Below are 18,676 nucleotides of genomic sequence, written 5' to 3' on the forward strand. Positions count from 1 at the left end.
GTCATGATTATTATTTTAATCTAAGAAACAGAAGATTGTGCCTTAGGCAAAGTCTCACTCATCCCTCCACCCCACAAGTAGAACCTACACAAAGCTGGGTCTGTTTGTAGCTCTTTCCACATTGGGTTGCTTGCTAAAGCATACTCAAACCCAACTTCGAAACAGTGGGGACCTTTTGTGACATAAACTGGCTAGCTCTTCACCCAACCTGATTCCTCTTCCTCCTGGCCACACAGGTAGATAAATTTCCCAGCCTCCCTTGCAACTAGGATTGGTCATGTGATTGTGTTCTGACCAATGACATGCCAGTGGGTATGATGTGGGCCACTTCTCAGCCTAGACTATAAAAACATCCTGTATCCATCTCCACTCCCTTTCTCCTTCTCCTGGCTTGATGTAAGTGAGCTCTGCACTATTAGAAGGATGTGTTGAAGATGGGGAGGTGCCCAGTCCCGGAATCATCACTTGTAGGAGAGATGCCCACTAATTTAGAACAAATATTTTGGACTCTACTATGATCTGAATGTGTCCCCCAAAATTCACATGTTGAAACTTAATGATCAATGTGACAAAGAGGTGGGGCCTTTAGGAGGTGATTAAATCATGAGGGTTGTACCTGCATGAATAGGATTAGGCTTGATAGAGTGAGTTCACTCTCTTCCACCCTCTCACCATGTAAGGACACAACGTCTCCACTTCTGGAGGTTGCTGCAATAAGGAACCATCTTGGAAACAGACAGCAGCCCTCACCAGACACCAGTCCTGCCAGAATCTTGATCTGGGACCTCCCAGCTTCCAGAATCATGAGGAATTTCTGTTCTTTATAAATTATCCAGTCTCAGGTATTTTGTTATAGCAGCATAAATCAACTAAGACAGACTCTATGTGAATAAGAAGTGAAATTCTATCATGACTGAGCCACGATACTTTTGTTTATGATAGTAGTCGGCATTACTTTATCTAAGACATTATAATGACTGCTTTCCTGATGTGGCAGCACATCACACAGAAAACCTTCTTAAAATTCTTCAAACGTCTTCTCATCTCCTTCCCAACCACTCCATCTCTATTCCCTCCTAAGAGTCTGCTTCCCACTCATGGACGTGCCTGTAACCACAATTCTTTGAGAAATATAATCCCACTCTTATTCTGACCCCTTTTCTTCTGAGAGGCTGCCATTATCTTTACCCTGAAATGTGGGTAAATTTTAAAGCCTTCATCTGCACACAGAAAGTTTGCTTTAATAGGTTAAACATGTTCTCCAACAATTTTCTCTGGACTCAATAAAAGTAAACTTCATCCTATTCCAGACTAACTGAACAGATGACTTTTTGAAATTCCAAAGTAATCTAATATAATTAAAATAATGTGGTATTGTTGTACAGTGATTACGACAAAAGCATTATTTGTTCATCAGGGTAAGAGAGACTCTGCCATAGGAGACAGCCAGTCCCCCTCAAATCTCAGTGATGTGACCCAGCTGAATGCACAAAGTCTACTTCAGGTCCCAGAGACTCTAGGGCACTTGTACTCCATCGGGTAGCTCCGAGATCCAGGCTGCTTTGACCTTGGGGCACCATCATGTCAACATGTACTTCCACAGCAGAGGGAGAAAACACTGGAGCCTTTCACACAAGCTGGGCCATTCAATGCTCTGGCCCATATGCAACTTGTCACCTCAGGTCACAGCTCATTGCCCAGAACAAGCCACATGGTTCCTCCAAACTTAAGAGGGGCCAGGGAAATGTCACCCTTCCATATGCCCAGAAGGGGCTGAGAGCTGGATTTGGGCGAGCAAGATGCACTAGAAGACTCTACCTTTGATATCTTTTATTTTGGTTTCTTAATATTTATACCTTAAACTTCTGGGAAGTCTAAATTTTTCTCAAAAATAATCTTGTGTTTGAACCTTTTTTTTTTTTTGCTAAGTGATTTGGACTTTTTCTTTCTAGCCCCAGCTAATCGTAAGGAAACATGTTCCTTTAATATAAACAAGAACAGGGGAAATTAGAACCCTAAGAGAGGACCGCTCCTTCTCTCAGGAGACACACTCCGCTGGGCAGGCCTGGAGGCCAGTGCAGGTGGGAGAGGGTCAGGAGAGAGGTGCTTCCAGCATTGTGTTCCCCACCCTCCTCTTTCCCAGTCACAGAGCTTTCTACCATGATAAAAATACCTAGAGCCTCCGTCATTTTAGCAAGATGTAATTAAACTGCCCTAAATTAGAAAATCTAGTCATTGTTTGCATTCCTAGATGCCTATGTTTAGTTGAGTCACACGTAAGCAGAGAAATGAAAAATTAGCTTAATTTTTTGGCTGCAGGGAAGGGTGCGAATTGGCTTTTTGTCACTCGTGGGGAACATCTTGTGTCTTCCCTCAGCTGGGTTTCTCTGATGGGATTGCTTCTTCCCACCCTCCTGAAGGTCTCTAAGGACAAGCTGCAGCTTGGCTTTGTCCTGGGGGAATCCTCCAGAGCCCACAGACAGACCAGCCAGATGGCAGAATCCAGGGGACTCCTCCTGAGAACAGCTGTGACCCTTCCAGGCTTCTGAGTAACTGACAGCTGCTCCCAAGTGGGCCTAGAATGGAAAGGGGGGCTTCTCACATGTGGGCTCAGAGCAGAGCTGAGTGCTGGGGAGGTGTTCAGGAACCTCCTGTCTTGAAAAAATGACTCAGGGAAACTTCCAGAATCCCAGGGGTGGGGGAGTGGAAGGCTGTAGAGAAGCAGTGAATGCAATGTTTAAGAACATAGTTTTGGCCGGGTGCGGTGGCTCATGCCTGTAATCCCAGCACTTTGGGAGGTCAAGGTGGGCAGCTCACAAGGTCAGGAGTTTGAGACCAGCCTGGCCAGCATGGTGAAACCCCGTCTCTACTAAAAATACAAAAAATTAGCTAGGCGTGGTGGCGTGCACCTGTAATTCCAGGTACTCAGGAGGCTGAGGCAGGAGAATTGCCTGAACCCAGGAGGCGGAGGTTGCAGTGAGCTGAGATCGTGCCACTGCACTCCAGCCTGGGTGACAGAATGAGACTCTGTCTCAATAAATAAATAAATAAATAAATAAACGAAGTTTCTGGAGCCACCCTGTTTTACCTTGAATCCTGGCTCTATCATTGGTGAGTTCTGTAACCGTGAACATGGTACTCAACTTTTCTGTGCCTTTTTCCCCCTCAGATCATCCGAGCACATGCCCCACCGTGTTGTTGTGATGATTAACCTAGTTACTAGATGTTAATCCTTATAACAGTGCCTGGCTTACAGTAAGCGCCCAATAAATGCTAGCTTTTGTTATTATTACAAAGAGGCTGTCCCAGCCAAGCACCTGCCTATCTCTGGGAACTTCCACTTGCTTTCCTGTGGCAGCCCCCCAGGCATTCTCCTTCCAGAATGCCTCGCTGTTCAAGTAGTGGAGAGCTTTTAATTAAATTAATTTTTTTTAGAGACACAGTCTCACTCTGTTGCCCAGGCTGGAGTGCAGTGCTGTAATTGTAGCTCACTGCAGCCTTGAACTCCTGGGCTTAAGCAATCCTCCTGCCTCAGGTTCTCCAGTAGCTGGGACTACAGGTGTGTACCACCATCCCCAGCTAATTAAAAAAATTTTTTTGTATAAACGGGGTCTCATTATGTTGCCCAGGCTGGTCTTAAATTCCTGGTCTCAAGTGATTTTCCGACCTTGGCCTCCCAAAGTGCTGAGATTACAGGCATGAGCCACTGTGTCCAGTCTTGATTTTATTTTGGTCCAGAAAGCTGATCACTTTGATGGACCAATCTGCAGGCAATGCCTGATCTGTGGGTAGGGAGAGCTACAAGCAGCGTGGTATCTCAGAAGCTATCCAGGGTTTGGGTCCAGCAACAAAGCTGTCGTGGGGAATAGCCTAGAGCTGGTGAAACTTTCAGAAAACCCAGAGCCAACTCAGGCCCTGGAAGTAACCATGGAAACAGGAGCCCACAGAGTCATCCAGGGTGTGGGATAGGTACGTGGGTGGATGGATGGATGGATCGATGGGCGGAGGATGGGTAGGTGGGTGGGCAGGTGTCACTTTCACAGCAGAAGGGCGAGGGCTGGGGCAGCAGCTGTGAGCACCTCTGGACTGAGGGAGGTTTGGGAGCTTGGAATGTGTCCTAGGGTGGACAGCTGGGCATGATAAAGACAAACAGACCAGGACTGAAAGGGATCTTACCCTGAGAGATTTCTCACAACTTCCCAGCCTAGGGAAGGAGTAGAGGTCAAGGGAGGAGGAGCGGGGTGGGTTTTTGGAGCAGGGGTCCTTGAGCTTCCACTCCATGTCTAGGTGAATTCTGCCCCCTCTAGACTCTTACATGTTATAGCTCCCCCTGCCCTCTCCCTCCCATCTATACCAGCCAGGCTTTTCCAAGCCTTCTGTGCTCCACTCTGCCACAACCTGCAGACAAAGACATGCAGTCAGTGCATTTAGAGCAGTAGCTTCCAAGCACCTCCCACCACCCTTGGTGCCTGCATGGTGTTGTGTGCAGCACTGTGCTGGGACTGCAGCATCCCGCCACCAACTGCATGTATGTCCTGGCTCCGTAGCTTCCAAGTCTGGCTTCTGGCCTCAAGAATCTGTGATCTGGCCAGGTACGGTGGCTGACACCTGAAATCCTAGCACTTTGGGGGGCCGAGGCAGGAGGATCACTTGAGGCCAGGAGTTCGAGACCAGCCTGGCCAACATGGTGAAACCCCGTCTCTACTAAAAATAAAAAAATTAGCCGGGCATGGTGGTGGGCACATGTAATCCCACCTACTGGGGAAGCTGAAGCAGGAGAATCACTTGAACCCAGGAGGTGGAAGTTGCAATGAGCTGAGAGCACGCCACTGCACTCTAGCATAGGCAACAGAGCGAGACTCCATCTCAAAAAAAAAAAAAAAAAAAAAAAAGAGTCTGTGATCTACCTAAAATCCCTCACTACATTCTTCTGCACAAACCCCTCCAGCTTCAGTGGGAACGTGGAATGACACCCTTCTTCTAAAATGCAGTGTGGATAAGTTCACAGTGGAAGACTTTGTTCTGAGAAAAGGAAAACAAAGTCCTACTGAAGGCTAAGAGAACATTTCTCAGTGCCAGCCAGGACTCCTAGAGAGCCCGGGCATCCTGGGCTGCATCCTGGACCTGGAGTGAGGTCGTTCCAGCCAAGGATAGCAATGAGGACTTTCCTGTTCCCCCTGTCTCCACCTTGGGAGAAATGGATGCAGGATGTCTACCAGCTTCTGCTCATCCATCAGCAGCAGAGAATGCCAGGGACCCCAGTTTCTGTGATCTGCTTCTTCCTATAATCTCAACACCCTGTGGTTTTATATGATTGAGTTCTGGCCAGGGGATGTGCAGAGGTGAAGTCTGCCACTTTCAGACCTGGCGTCAAAAGCATCTTTGTGTCATTGTCCATGCTCTGTCTCTTCCCTTATTGCTCAACTTAATACAGAGGATGCCGGGAAAGGATTCTGGGGCCCTGGGAGCTGGCAGAGCTCTAGATGGAAGGATCCTGATCTTGGAATCACCATGTGGGGAAGATGCTTTCCAAACACCCAACTGGACCATAACACAAGCAAGAAATCACCGTTTTCTAGTTGCCCCCCAACCTTGTCCGAGGTTCTACTTTCTTTGGCCTCATTTACCTGAAGTCTGAAAGTATTTGATGAAAAATTGTGGAAATAATTAATAAATGTTAAATTGTGTGCTTTTCTCAGTAGCATGGTGAAATCTCTTGCTGTCCCATCCAGGACAGCAATCCTCCCTTTGTCTGGCGAATCCACGCTGCAGGTGCTCCCCTCCCCTTAGTCACTTAGCAGCCACACTGGTTATCAGATCAATGTCTCAGGGCCACAGTGATGTCCAAGTCACCCTTTTTGTAATAATGGCCCTAAAGCACAAGAGTGGTGACATTGACATATTGTTGTAATTGTTCTATTCTATTATTAGTTATTGTTCATCTCTTACTGTGTCTAATTTATGAATTGAACTTTATCATAGGTATGTATGTATAGAAAAAAATTTCTAGGATTGGTACTATCTGTAGTTTCAGGCACCACTGGGGGACTTGGAATGTATTCCCTGCAGATAAGGGGGGACTGCTGTATTATGTTAAGTCCCTGGGATTTGGGGGTTGTTTGTTACAGCAATTAGCCTACCCTAATTGGTCCTGCACCTACTTGAGACAGTTGAGGGCAGATTTGGATACCAGAGAGACATGGTTGAGTCTGAACACCCCACTTAATGGGCATCATTAAATGAGGTAATAATAGTACCCAAGCGAGGGCAAGAGGCAAGCAGAGAGCTTGGCACAGGGCTGACACACCGCAAGCACTCAGGAATTGGCACTCATCATGGCTAACATTTTAAGCACTTGCTATGTGTCAGGCCTTGGTGTATAGCTCTTTAATGCATCTTTTAATTCTCACAGTAATCTTATAAGTTTGGGACTCTCATAGGTTTCAAGATGAGGAAAATGAGGCATAGAGACAGTAAATGTTTCACCCAAGGATTCAGGGCTAAGGGCAGGACTGGGACAGCTAGCTTCAAGGTGCGGGGCTGGCTCTTCATTTTCTCTGCTATCTTCATCTTCCTTGGTCACCTGTTGTGGTGGGTGGTGGTTGAGGCTCCTCCACTCCCTGAACGCACTGGAGGGCCTCAGGGTGAATTGTTGTGATCCGGGCATCCCACTGGTCCCAGAAGGTAGGGCCAGTGAGAGGGGCTGGGGGCTTCAGTTCAGCTGTCAGCCTCCCACGGAAAGTTCAGGAGAGGAGAGACAGCTGACTGCAGAGGATATGCCTGAGGCCAAAGGAGAGGGAGCTTCTGGGTCCCTGGGCCTCAACCTCTGCACAGTGGGCTTCAGGAGGACCTAGGGTAGAGGGGAAAGATGGCCAGACCCCTGAGGCTGAGAAGGTCCCTGGAGGGAGGTGGTTGCCCCTACCCTTGCAGCCATGTTATCCTCTTGTTCATTTCCCTTGTGGTGACTCTAAGTTTAAATTTAATCAAACTTCTCTTAATTATTTCAACCTTGGGCCAGGTGCAGTGGCTTATGCTTGTAATCCCAGCACTTTGGGAGGCTGAGGTAGGTGGATCACTTTTAAGGTCAGGAGTTTGAGACCAGCCTGGCTAACATGTTGAAACCTTGTCTCTACTAAAAATACAAAAATTAGCCGGGTGTGGTGGCAGGTGCCTATAGTCCCAGCTACTCAGGAGGCTGAGGTGGGAGAATTGCTTGAACCCCGGAGGTGGAGGTTGCAGTGAGCCACGATCGTGCCACTGCAATACAGCCTGGGTGACAGAGCAATACTCTGTCTCAAAAATAAATAAATAAATAAAAAATAAATTATCCCAGTCTTGTCTCAGGATGTCCTGAGGAATTCAGTGAAGGGCCCCCAAGGGAGCAGTGCCTAGTGGGGCTGGTGAAAAGCCCCCCCAAGGATAAGGAACTTGAAGCAGGAGGCATCAGAGGAGGGAACTTGAGGGCTCCAACCCCACAGGTGTAGGCCCTGTGCAGGCCAGATGTGGAGGACCTGGGCCCCTTTTCATTAAAGGCCTCTTAGAGAAGCCCTTCAGACACAACCACACCCTTCTCTCCCTCATCATTGGCCTCCAGGGAGCACACAGGGATGGAAGGGCTGTAGTCAAACGGGGGAGTGGCCTCTGCAGATAAAGCCAAATGGCCCAGGCAAGGACTCACCTATAAAACAAATTCGGTCCAGCATCCAGGAACAATGCAAAAGCCATATAAACATTTACTGTTGCCTCCTGAGAAAACACTTCATGAGGAGTTGCATTTTTAACGTGCAGCAAAACTTCTAAAATCCTTTGTTCTCCAATTTTCCTCTCAATCCCTCCCCTCCCCCGACTCCAACTTCACTGGGGCCTAGACCTGGCTTCCCTCATTCCAGGATATCCCTCTCCTGCCTCCCTCATCTCCAGGCCTGCCTCCATCCCCAGCAGCGCCCCTGCGCCCTTGCTACTGTAAAGCCACCCAGATAGGCTGGCTAGCTCCTTTGTCCTCCGTCCCCATTTCCACCATCAACATCAAAACGGCTCAGGAGGGGATCCTCTTCCAAGGAGGAGGAGAAACTGTGACGGAACCTAATCTCAAATTGTTTCCAAGGTAAAGAATTCTGGGAGGAGCAGGCACAGGAAACCATCTAGGAGTCTGGCATGGAGGGAAGCGACTACAAAGGCACTCAGCCCTCACAGTGCTCCCACCGCAGGCAGGCCCTGCCCTAAGAGCTGCGGCAGTGGGTGGGTGTCTGCCAAACCGAGTGAGACGCAGCCCCCATCCCTGAGACTGACCGCCGGGTGCAGACTCATGGACGCACAGCTCTCAATCCGCACCCCCAAAGCCAGGCTGCTCAGGGGCTCAACCTTGGCTCCACCTTGGAATCATTTAGGAGCTTAAGAAATGTTGATTTTCCCTCACCAGAGACTCTGATCTAATTGGCCTGGTGTGAGGCCCAAGGCATCCAGAAGGATTGGCTAAATTAAAATCTCCCTAGGTGATTCGAATGTGCAGCTAGGGCTGAGATCTACTAAGCTGATCAGTTGCTCAGGAGAGCACCCCAGAGCCTGAGGGCTCCAGACCACAGCCCCAGGCACAGTGACTCCCTCCCCATCCAGTTCCCTTCTTGATGCATCAGGAGGAAGGGGTTGGGGCCAAGACTCTGGCAGGCACAGAATAACTTAAGATAGCAGCTGGGGCCTCATCCATTCATCATCCAATCATGTATTCAATAACTATTTAATATATGTGTTGTGAACGCAACAAGAGAAACTGACCAAAGGCTCCAGTTTAGACTGGGGAGTCAGGCCTCTCTGAGGAGGTGAAATTTAAATCACCTGAGTGGCAAGAAGGGGCCTGCCCTGTGAACCGCCATGCCAAGCAGGGAGTGTGATAGTGCAGAGGCCCTGTACAGGGAGCAAAGCAGGCGTGCGGCTGGAGCACAGCTGGTGGAGAAGAGAGCAGTGAGCCGAAGTTTGGGAGGTGGGCAGAGTGTATCATAGGGGGTCTTGGAGCTGTGGTTAGGAGATGGTTTTCATTCTCAGTGCAATGAGAAGTCCCTGGAAGGTTTTCAGGAGGGAATGACATGACCTGGTTTGTGTTTTTAAAAGACATTCTGGCTGCTGTGGGGAGGATGGCTGGTGGGGAGCAGGATGGAGACAGGTGAACTGTTCAGTCCATCAGGGCGGAAGGCACCTCTATGCCGAGACCCCAGGGGGAAGGTCAAGGACCCAACTCTTCCTCGCAGTGGGGAATGTAGGTCAGGCAGCTCCCTCAGCCAAGCTGCCAGTGCAGCCCCCTCGCCTGTCAGGGGGAGAAAAGCTGAGTCTGAGATGTGTGGGCTCAGCTGAGATATCAGCATTGGCAGTGAAGGCAGAGATAACAGTCGACCAGGTGCAAGGATCTGGGCCACTGACTAAGGTCTCTTCATCCCCCTTCCTAGGGTGCCTCTCCCTACAACCCTGTACTCCCTCACCATCTTCCCAGCAGGCCAGGCCAGCCCAGAGGCAGGCCTCAACCTGCGCCTGGAGCAGGTGGCTGTATTTTAAGATCAGGGCTCAGACCTCTAAATAAACCATAAACAAAGCCAGCTTCCCTGGTATAGAAGGAGGGAGACGGCTCCATTTCTTTTCAGCACAGTGACTGGGAAATAAACAAGTGGCTCTGCCTGTCACATACACTTACCCTCTGCAAAGGCATCTGTCAGACCCACAGAGCTTCTGCCTCAGCCTTTCCAAGAAATAACTGATGTGCCCCACATTGGGCTTCTCCCTGCAGGCTCCAAGTTCACTTTGCCATTCAAGGAAAGGTGAGCAGGGGGGCTTGTCCCTGATCCCAGACTCACAGGAAGAGCTATCAAAGGGCAGGCTTAGACACAGGGCCCCAGTGTAGCTGGAAGCATGTTGGCACAGCTCTCTCAGCTGGGGAAGGGGACAAGGGGGAGGGAGAGAGGGAGGAAGGTAGGAGGTCGGGTTGTTGGCAGGAGCAGGGGCAGAGCTGAGAGGGGCAAGGAGTGGCCTCTGTTAGAGAGATGGGAGGGTGAGAGCCCCAGGGGCCCAGGCAGAGCCTGGTCTGCAGGTGGGGTGGCCGTGGGTGTGGGGGAAACAAAGAAAAACAGAAGGCAGAGGGCTCTCTCTCCATGGGTGAAATCTCCCACGACCACAGAGGATGAAGGAGCAAGAACAACAGACAGGAACAGAAGGAGGTGGGCAGATACATGAAGCAGCGGAGGGAGGAAAGCCCTGGAGGAATCAAACTCAAGTATGTGTAGAAGGAAGGACCCTCCAAATGCAGCAGAAAAAGGTGATTTATGCACTGAGCTAAACCAGAATAGCCAGGAGCCAAGGCCAAGGGAATGGGAGCGGCTGGGAATGGCGACATGTGGCAGAAGCCACACACAGACATGTGGTGGTGAAGCAGAAGGGGGCTGTGAGCTCTGGAGGGGCTGGAAGGCAGAAAGCTTGTAGTGAAAGGATAGGGTGAGAGCTAGGGAGAGCCACAGGGCCCATGAAGGCTGTCCCCCAGGTGCTGCTGCTCAGGCTCCTGCAGCAGAGACACCTTGCAGCCACCATCACCCCCAAAGTGTGGAAGGGGGGATTGGAAAAGGGTGAAAGAGGCAGCGACACAGGGATTATACATGCACTGAAGCACACACCCCCTCAGCAAGGGCGGCACTCTCTCCACAGAACCCCCATGGGGATGAAGGAGATCCAGGGGCTCCCAGACTGCAGCCAGGTGTGCGGGAGCCACAGACCTCCAATGATGGACCCAGCAGACCTAGACAGAGGCTGCTCTCCACACACAGACCCTGAAAGAAAGGGAGATGAAGACAAGAATAACCAAGATCAGATTTTTCTCCCTCTCTCCCTCTCAGACACACACACACACACACACACTCTCACACACGCAAACACACTGGGAAATACAGAGTGGCTTGTGTGTATTTGAGGGTAGGGCAGAACGGAGGACTGGATTCCTCTTTTAGGGACCTGAAGAAAAGTTTCCCAAAGCCTGGGGAAAGGTCAAACACAAGAAAGAGGAAGTGTGTGTGGCCCTCACTACCCTACTATCCCTCTCCCATGTGGCTGCCTCTGTGGAATCCCCTACATTTGCAGAGGCCTGCAGGGGCATGGGTGTGAAGCCCTCTTAGCAGGAAACACACCTGCATTCACACCCACACACATGTCCAGAAGCCAGTGGGTCACAGGGATGGGTCAGACTTGGATGCAGGAGCCCCCATACGAAGTCAGATTAAGGGTCCTCTCCAGGTCCTCCAAGGAGGCCCCAAGCCCTCCAGAGCTACAGAGCACCTCTCCAGCTGGGACGGCATTACCAGGACTGCCTAAAGAAAGAATGTGCTTCCCACTGTGGCAGTGGTGGTTGCACCATGAGTCCAGAGCCACCCTGCAAAGGCATTCCCAGGACTTGTGACGGAGACATGTAGACGCCAGCTCCCTGCTAAGCTCACACACCCACGGTGCTCCACAGTGGACACCACAGAGAAAGACCAAAGGGAGGAGACTCCCCAGGGACTGGGTTCATTTCTCAGCTCAGCCCAGTAGGCAGGGCCTTAAGGACAATCCTAGGAGACCAAGAGCTCAGATCTGGGCCACAAATCTTCTTAGGAATGGGGACACAGATCCTCAGCACATCTACCAGTCCCCACTCCAACTCGAACCCCCCTAGTCCCCACTGTCGGCAAGCACACCGCTCTCAACATATTCCACACACATGAGCCCGTCACAGTCCCAAGAGTACTACACTGTACACGGCACACTGTACACACAGCACACGGTTCCCCATGCCACACACTGCGCTGACACACGTCCCAGGGCCCCCCTGTGCCGACGCATCTTCCCATCCGACAGAGGACCCATATTAATGAACGCGGTACACACAGACACTGAAAAGTCCTGCTGTCCTCAGCCTACATACACACACAGCGCCCTGCAGTCCCGCACAGCCCGCACACCACACCGGCCTGGACACAAACGGTGCCCACACAGAGCTCCTGACCAGAACTCAGCGACTCCCGCCCCCGCCGTGCGGCCTGCGCTCCAGCCCCCCGCGTACTAAGCCGATCTCCACCTTGTACTTCCCGGCCCCCTCTTTTCCCCTCCAGCTCCTGTTCCCCAACAACCCCACCCCCGGGCTTCGGGAAACTTTTCTTCAGGTCCCTAAAAAGGGAGACCTGGAGTTCCCCGGGTCCCGCCCTGTCCCCGGACACGCGCAAGCCGCCCTTTATTTCCCAGCCCAGCTCCCGCCAGACCCAGCGGGGAGAGGTCACCGTAGGCAGCCCCCTGCCTGCGCCCTGGGGGTGGTGATAATAACAGCTGTCACCGGGGGATGGTCGGGGGGAGGGAGAGGTGTTGGCCCCGCGCCGAGCCGGGGGCGCAAGGTGGTCGCGGTGACGCGCCGGGGAAGCGCAGAGAAGCAGCGGCGGCGGCGGCTGCGCCTTCCTGGCCCGGGCGGCGGCCGAGGTGCGCGGAGCTGTCCGTTCAGCACCACCGCGCCGCGCCCCGCGCAGGGCCGGCGCCCGGTCACACCCGCTCTGCTCCCGCCCCGGCTCACGGGGCGACTGCGGCGCGGGCTCCTGCCTCTCTCGGCGGGTGAGGGGCGCGCGGATCCGGAGAGGGGGCTCCGCGAGCGGCGGGACCACGCAGCCACCTGTGAGCCTTCCGCAGCTGCGGGCGGCGGCGGCGGCGTGCCCGGCCCGAGACGGGAGGAGACGCTCGGCGGCCCCCGCCCGCCGGCCTGCCGGGCGCACACTCGGGCGCACACACTCGCACCCGCGCACACACCGCCAGCAGGCAGCGGCCACCGCCGCGATGCTCGCCCGCGGGTTGGGGAAGTTTCCCGCCGGCCTCGGCCGCGGGCGCCCGTGCTCCCAGGTAAGCGCTTCCAGAATGCGCAGGGCGAGCCCGGGCAGCCCCGCTGGGTGAGGCGCAGCGCACGCGGCCCCGGGGCATAGCGCCAGGCCGGCGGGGAGACCTGGGCCGGGGAAGCGGGGGCTGCAGGCGTGGGATCTGGACCCAGGGGAGGCCGGGCCGCCCCCCTCATTCCCGCGGCCCGGGTTTCCAGACTCCAGCGCATCCCCCCCACCACCCAAAGCTACGCGCCCCCCGTGTCGGCCCGGCCCTGCCCGTGCATATCTCAGCTCCGGTCCCGCCTGTCTGCGGCGAGCGGGCGGGGGCGTCTCCCGGGCCTGCCCATGGACAAGGTCAGCACGCTGCCCCCTGGGCGCTCAGAGCCGAGCGGACGCGACCCCGCACGCGCAAAGCGCCCACCGAGACCCCTGGGGTGGAGCCGTGCTAATAGAAACATACCCACCCCCAGCCTTTCCTGGGAGGGGGCCAGACCCCTCAAACTCTTGCCCCAGCCCAGTGCCCTTCAGCACCCAAGACCCACCAGGAGGCCTGGGCCCGCCAGAAATGGGTAGGGAGAGGGGGCCCAGCCCGGGCGCACGGCGCTCTCGCCGACGCTGTTCCCTCCGCTTCCAGGTGTAGCGCCCCCGCGCGGCGCGGGCGGCCGGCGCCTCCAGCATGACCGGCCAGAGCCTGTGGGACGTGTCGGAGGCCAACGTCGAGGACGGGGAGATCCGCATCAACGTGGGCGGCTTCAAGAGGAGGCTGCGCTCGCACACGCTGCTGCGCTTCCCCGAGACGCGCCTGGGCCGCTTGCTGCTCTGCCACTCGCGCGAGGCCATTCTGGAGCTCTGCGATGACTACGACGACGTCCAGCGGGAGTTCTACTTCGACCGCAACCCTGAGCTCTTCCCCTACGTGCTGCATTTCTATCACACCGGCAAGCTTCACGTCATGGCCGAGCTGTGTGTCTTCTCCTTCAGCCAGGAGATCGAGTACTGGGGCATCAACGAGTTCTTCATTGACTCCTGCTGCAGCTACAGCTACCATGGCCGCAAAGTAGAGCCCGAGCAGGAGAAGTGGGACGAGCAGAGTGACCAGGAGAGCACCACGTCTTCCTTCGATGAGATCCTTGCCTTCTACAACGACGCCTCCAAGTTCGATGGGCAGCCCCTCGGCAACTTCCGCAGGCAGCTGTGGCTGGCGCTGGACAACCCCGGCTACTCAGTGCTGAGCAGGGTCTTCAGCATCCTGTCCATCCTGGTGGTGATGGGGTCAATCATCACCATGTGCCTCAATAGCCTGCCCGACTTCCAAATCCCTGACAGCCAGGGCAACCCCGGCGAGGACCCTAGGTTCGAAATCGTGGAGCACTTTGGCATCGCCTGGTTCACATTTGAGCTGGTGGCCAGGTTTGCTGTGGCCCCTGACTTCCTCAAGTTCTTCAAGAATGCCCTAAACCTTATTGACCTCATGTCCATCGTCCCCTTTTACATCACTCTGGTGGTGAATCTGGTGGTGGAGAGCACACCTACTTTAGCCAACTTGGGCAGGGTGGCCCAGGTCCTGAGGCTGATGCGGATCTTCCGCATCTTAAAGCTGGCCAGGCACTCCACTGGCCTCCGCTCCCTGGGGGCCACTTTGAAATACAGCTACAAAGAAGTAGGGCTGCTCTTGCTCTACCTCTCCGTGGGGATTTCCATCTTCTCCGTGGTGGCCTACACCATTGAAAAGGAGGAGAACGAGGGCCTGGCCACCATCCCTGCCTGCTGGTGGTGGGCTACTGTCAGTATGACCACAGTGGGGTACGGGGATGTGGTCCCAGGGACCACGGCAGGGAAGCTGACTGCCTCTGCCTGCATCTTGGCAGGCATCCTCGTGGTGGTCCTGCCCATCACCTTGATCTTCAATAAGTTCTCCCACTTTTACCGGCGCCAAAAGCAACTTGAGAGTGCCATGCGCAGCTGTGACTTTGGAGATGGAATGAAGGAGGTCCCTTCAGTCAATTTAAGGGACTATTATGCCCATAAAGTTAAATCCCTCATGGCAAGCCTGACGAACATGAGCAGGAGCTCACCAAGTGAACTCAGTTTAAATGATTCCCTACATTAGCCGGGAGGACTTGTCACCCTCCACCCCACATTGCTGAGCTGCCTCTTGTGCCTCTGGCACAGCCCAGGCACCTTATGGTTATGGTGTAAGGAGTACGCCCAGCCCCTGAGGGGAGAGATGCATGGGATATGCACCCAGGTTTCTTTTACAGTATTTAGAATCGTTTTTAGAGGGTGGTGTGTCTGACACCATGCCTTTGCACCTTTCCATGAAATGACACTCACTGGTCTTTGCATCATGGGCATAAAATGTTCACCTTTTTGCCAGATGAGTACACCCAGAATGCTAATTTTTCTGTCCATCGTGTACGCTATTCTAGTGCTTGTGGCCCAGTACTGTCTATGAGTTGTCGTGCTCCTGTTTCTGAGGTTGTCGTGTGAGTTCTGTACAAAAAGCCCCCACAGGTCTGTCCAGTGGAAATGCATCTATGAGGTCAGCAAGGATATCATGAAATTTTGCTCACAGTCATGTGAAAACAAAATCTCAGCTCTTTATCCATTGCTTTCACTTAGTTTTAATACCAAAACAAAGAGAATGCAAAGTTAAGCAGACTTGACCAATGCAAGTCTGTAAGTTGTTTTTATAAATGATCTGTAGTTCCGTGGCTTGCATGGGTGCACCAATCATCTTTAGAACGATGTACACTGATGTTCTTCTCATAAATGTCACTCTTTAGAGAATGTTACTTAGTTAAACATGCAGTGAAGATAGAATTTTTTTCCCCAAGAACAGATGCATTAGGGAGAGGGGCTTCAGCTAAATAGTCCAAACCCTAGGGTGCTTAAAGCCAAGTTGGTGCAGGCTGAGCCTCTTGGTTCATGGTCAAGCCTCCTTGTTTCCTAGGGTGACTGTAGAGAAATGTATTTCTGGATGAGGTTTCTGATCTAGGAAATTTGACCAAACTTTGCTGTGTCTAAGATATTAGCATGTTTTTGAAATATTTATTTTTTAAGATGTTTAGGAGTAAGGTCGTGTTGTCTTCCTCAACTAAAAAGTTTACTGTTGTATCGTCTCCCTGAGGTGAACGTTGTTGGGTTGCTAGCAAGGGCAGTAGCTTAAATACTTTTGTTGCCTGCTCTGAAAGCTCATCAAATGAGAGCCCTTTTATTTCCAAGCAGAATTTACTCAGATAATTTTGCTTCTAGGATATAGTATGTTGTATATGATGCTATGATTGCCCTGGAGTTCCTGCCATGACATGGAAACCTGGTGGTATGGAATCATGTACTCAAAATACAGACGTGCATGAAGGTGGTGTGGCTTACCCAGGATTGAAACGCTGCAGTTCTTACTTGCATTCCAACTGCCTTTCATTGGGGGCGAGTGGGTAGAGGCCAGGAGAAAGGAAAGAGTTGTAAAATAAAAAACTGCTAGTTCATAAAATGTCATAAAAAATTGTAAACTTGAAAAGTTTACTGCTATTCAAAAGACCTTCGAGCTTCCAAACTTGTATCGAAGGGAGACGGCTGTTTCCTCCTCCAAAATGCTCCTGCTCCTTTGTTCGGTTAACCAGCACATAACATTGTGTTGGGGAACCTGGGTTCCTCTATAAGATAATTCTTCTCCATCATCTTTAAGGTAATCTGATGGTTTTCCAGGTGGCTTTCATTATTGTTCCATCTTTGAAAAGGCAATAGAACCCAGGGGTCTGAGCATGGAGCTATCCAGGCTTTTCATCCAAAGGTTGGGCCTCTTCTTAAGAGGTCCTTTTGTGTTTCAGTTGATTGAAGATGATACTTACCTCATGGAGGTGTGGCAAGGATCTTATCAGAAAGCTTTGTGTTCTTGTAGATGTCATGGCTACTACAATGTGGGTGATTTATTAAATGAATTCACTAGCCACTTGTGTCTTGGAGCCCCCAGTTCAAATCTTTCCATTGGACTGGAGGCTCATGGGAGGCTGGGAGGTGGCTGCCTCCTAGTGTCTACATCCATGTCTCTGAAGCATCAGGAAAAGTGAGATGACTTAGAGACAACCAGGCACTGAATCAGAGGAGCAGGATTATTTTTCAGAATTTGCACATGGAACACTTAGATTTGGCTGGTGCTTCCAGCCCTGGAAGGCATAATGTTTACAGAATCATCCCCAGCTGCACTGAAGGCAGGTAGTGGTACAGACTTATGAGGATCGATCAGTTTGCCAAGGCTGATGGTATTGGGTCACTGAGCCTGGTATCCATGGCCGCTGACCAGGAAGCTTATGCAAAGTGGAAGCAAGGAAGGAGGCAGAATAACTTAGTCACTCTCATGAAGATTTTTCTAAACAAGAAGGCTTACCACCAAAAAAAGAGGTACCCTTGTGGTTACCCTTTGCAGATGTGAAAGCTGGAAAACTTGACTTTTCTTTTTGGTAATGACTTGCATTTATCTGGTGCCTTTCATTGGAGGAATCCCAACGTGCTTTAGAGACTATCTTTTTAACATCTCTTGTACATACATATATACTTATATAAAATATTATCTTGCCCAACTGGACCTTTGGTCACTTCTGAGCATGAGAATATCCCAATAACATTGAGTTTTTCAAGTGGTGGTTTCAGATAAGTGGGAGAGAGAACAACCCGGCTGGCTTGAACCCTGGAGCTAATTCCCACAAGGGATATAGACTGAATGGTGACCCAGGGAGAAATACTCTTCCTCTCCCCTAAAGTCTCACTAAGGTGTGAAGTTTACAGGTGCTCTCCATTGGGTCTTTGATTGACCTTGCTAGATAACATCTAAGCAGCAGTTTCTTTTAGTCCCTGAAGCTAACCAGGGAGGGTCAGGTTAATTTTCTGTAAAAATATGAGGTGACATCTTTGGTAACCAGGCTGTCAGACTGACCTGTAAACCTCCTTTAGGGGGACAGAGTAGAAACTGGAGATGACTTGTTTCCAGCTGTGAGCTTGAGAGAAGTATCACTCCCAGCATTTGAAGGTTATTGCTTTCTATGCCATTGGGACAAATATATGGGCCAGGCTTTGATATCTGTGATGCGCATTTTGGAAGTGCTGGGTTGGGAAGTGACACGTCTGTTGCACAAATGCATATTGGTTATAGGTTTGTGTTTTCTGCCAAACCCCCATATTTCTTGGGTTTGTGAGGAAGGGCATGTTGTAATGCCGAGCTGATTTGTAGCTTGTAAGGTAGTAATTGGTATTTAACATTTGGATTTGTTATTTCTACTTATCTTAGCACTCAAATAATTGAACTACCTGCTAATTCTTGCCTCATTTCAAAGAAAATAAGTTGTTATGCACTTTGGGATAGGGGTGATCTGTACAGGCTGTGTGTTAGCTACTTGAAGGCTTAACTGGTATTTCTTGTGTGTTTTAACAGCATGACTTCTTACAGAGTTGTAATTTTTAAAATTGAGGACGCCGTATTTGAGATGTCGGTTTTAACACTCATTAACACACTACTGTGCAAGCATTGACGCAGGCTGCACTGAACCATTATGTCTGATTGCTGCACTTTCATCTCTGTGCCTCGATTCGGGAATGGGCAGTAATACTGACACACTCAGGACTCCAGCCTCAAGAAGTGTGCAGATTAAATAGACAAAAATTATTTGCATCTCTTGGAGGCACTTCAATTACATATGCAGTAGCAAACAAGGAGGGCATTCAAAGTTGGGGACCGGATTTCCTGAGAAAGCCTGGGTGTTTTTTTTTGTTTGTTTTGTTTTTTTTTTTGCAATTTGGGGGAAGGAGAAGCTGTTGTTTAT

General features: G+C 51.3%; 1 protein-coding gene across 1 annotated transcript; it reads left to right on the plus strand.

Annotated features, from left to right (window-relative positions):
- The first annotated feature begins 12,567 nt into the window (after positions 1–12,567).
- KCNS2 (potassium voltage-gated channel modifier subfamily S member 2) lies at positions 12,568–16,353 on the plus strand. Its single transcript, XM_030795375.1, has 2 exons — positions 12,568–12,885; positions 13,495–16,353. The coding sequence occupies exon 2, from the start codon at positions 13,537–13,539 to the stop codon at positions 14,968–14,970; it is 1,434 nt and encodes a 477-aa protein (XP_030651235.1). The 5' UTR covers positions 12,568–12,885; positions 13,495–13,536; the 3' UTR covers positions 14,971–16,353.
- Positions 16,354–18,676: the final 2,323 nt, after the last annotated feature.

This window comes from Nomascus leucogenys, chromosome 16 (assembly GCF_006542625.1).
Source record: "Nomascus leucogenys isolate Asia chromosome 16, Asia_NLE_v1, whole genome shotgun sequence".
Lineage (NCBI taxonomy): Eukaryota > Metazoa > Chordata > Mammalia > Primates > Hylobatidae > Nomascus > Nomascus leucogenys.

Bases quoted from the DNA above. Each gene is read 5' to 3' on its own strand.
- KCNS2 (XM_030795375.1), top strand. From the start codon at position 13,537: ATGACCGGCCAGAGCCTGTGGGACGTGTCGGAGGCCAACGTCGAGGAC.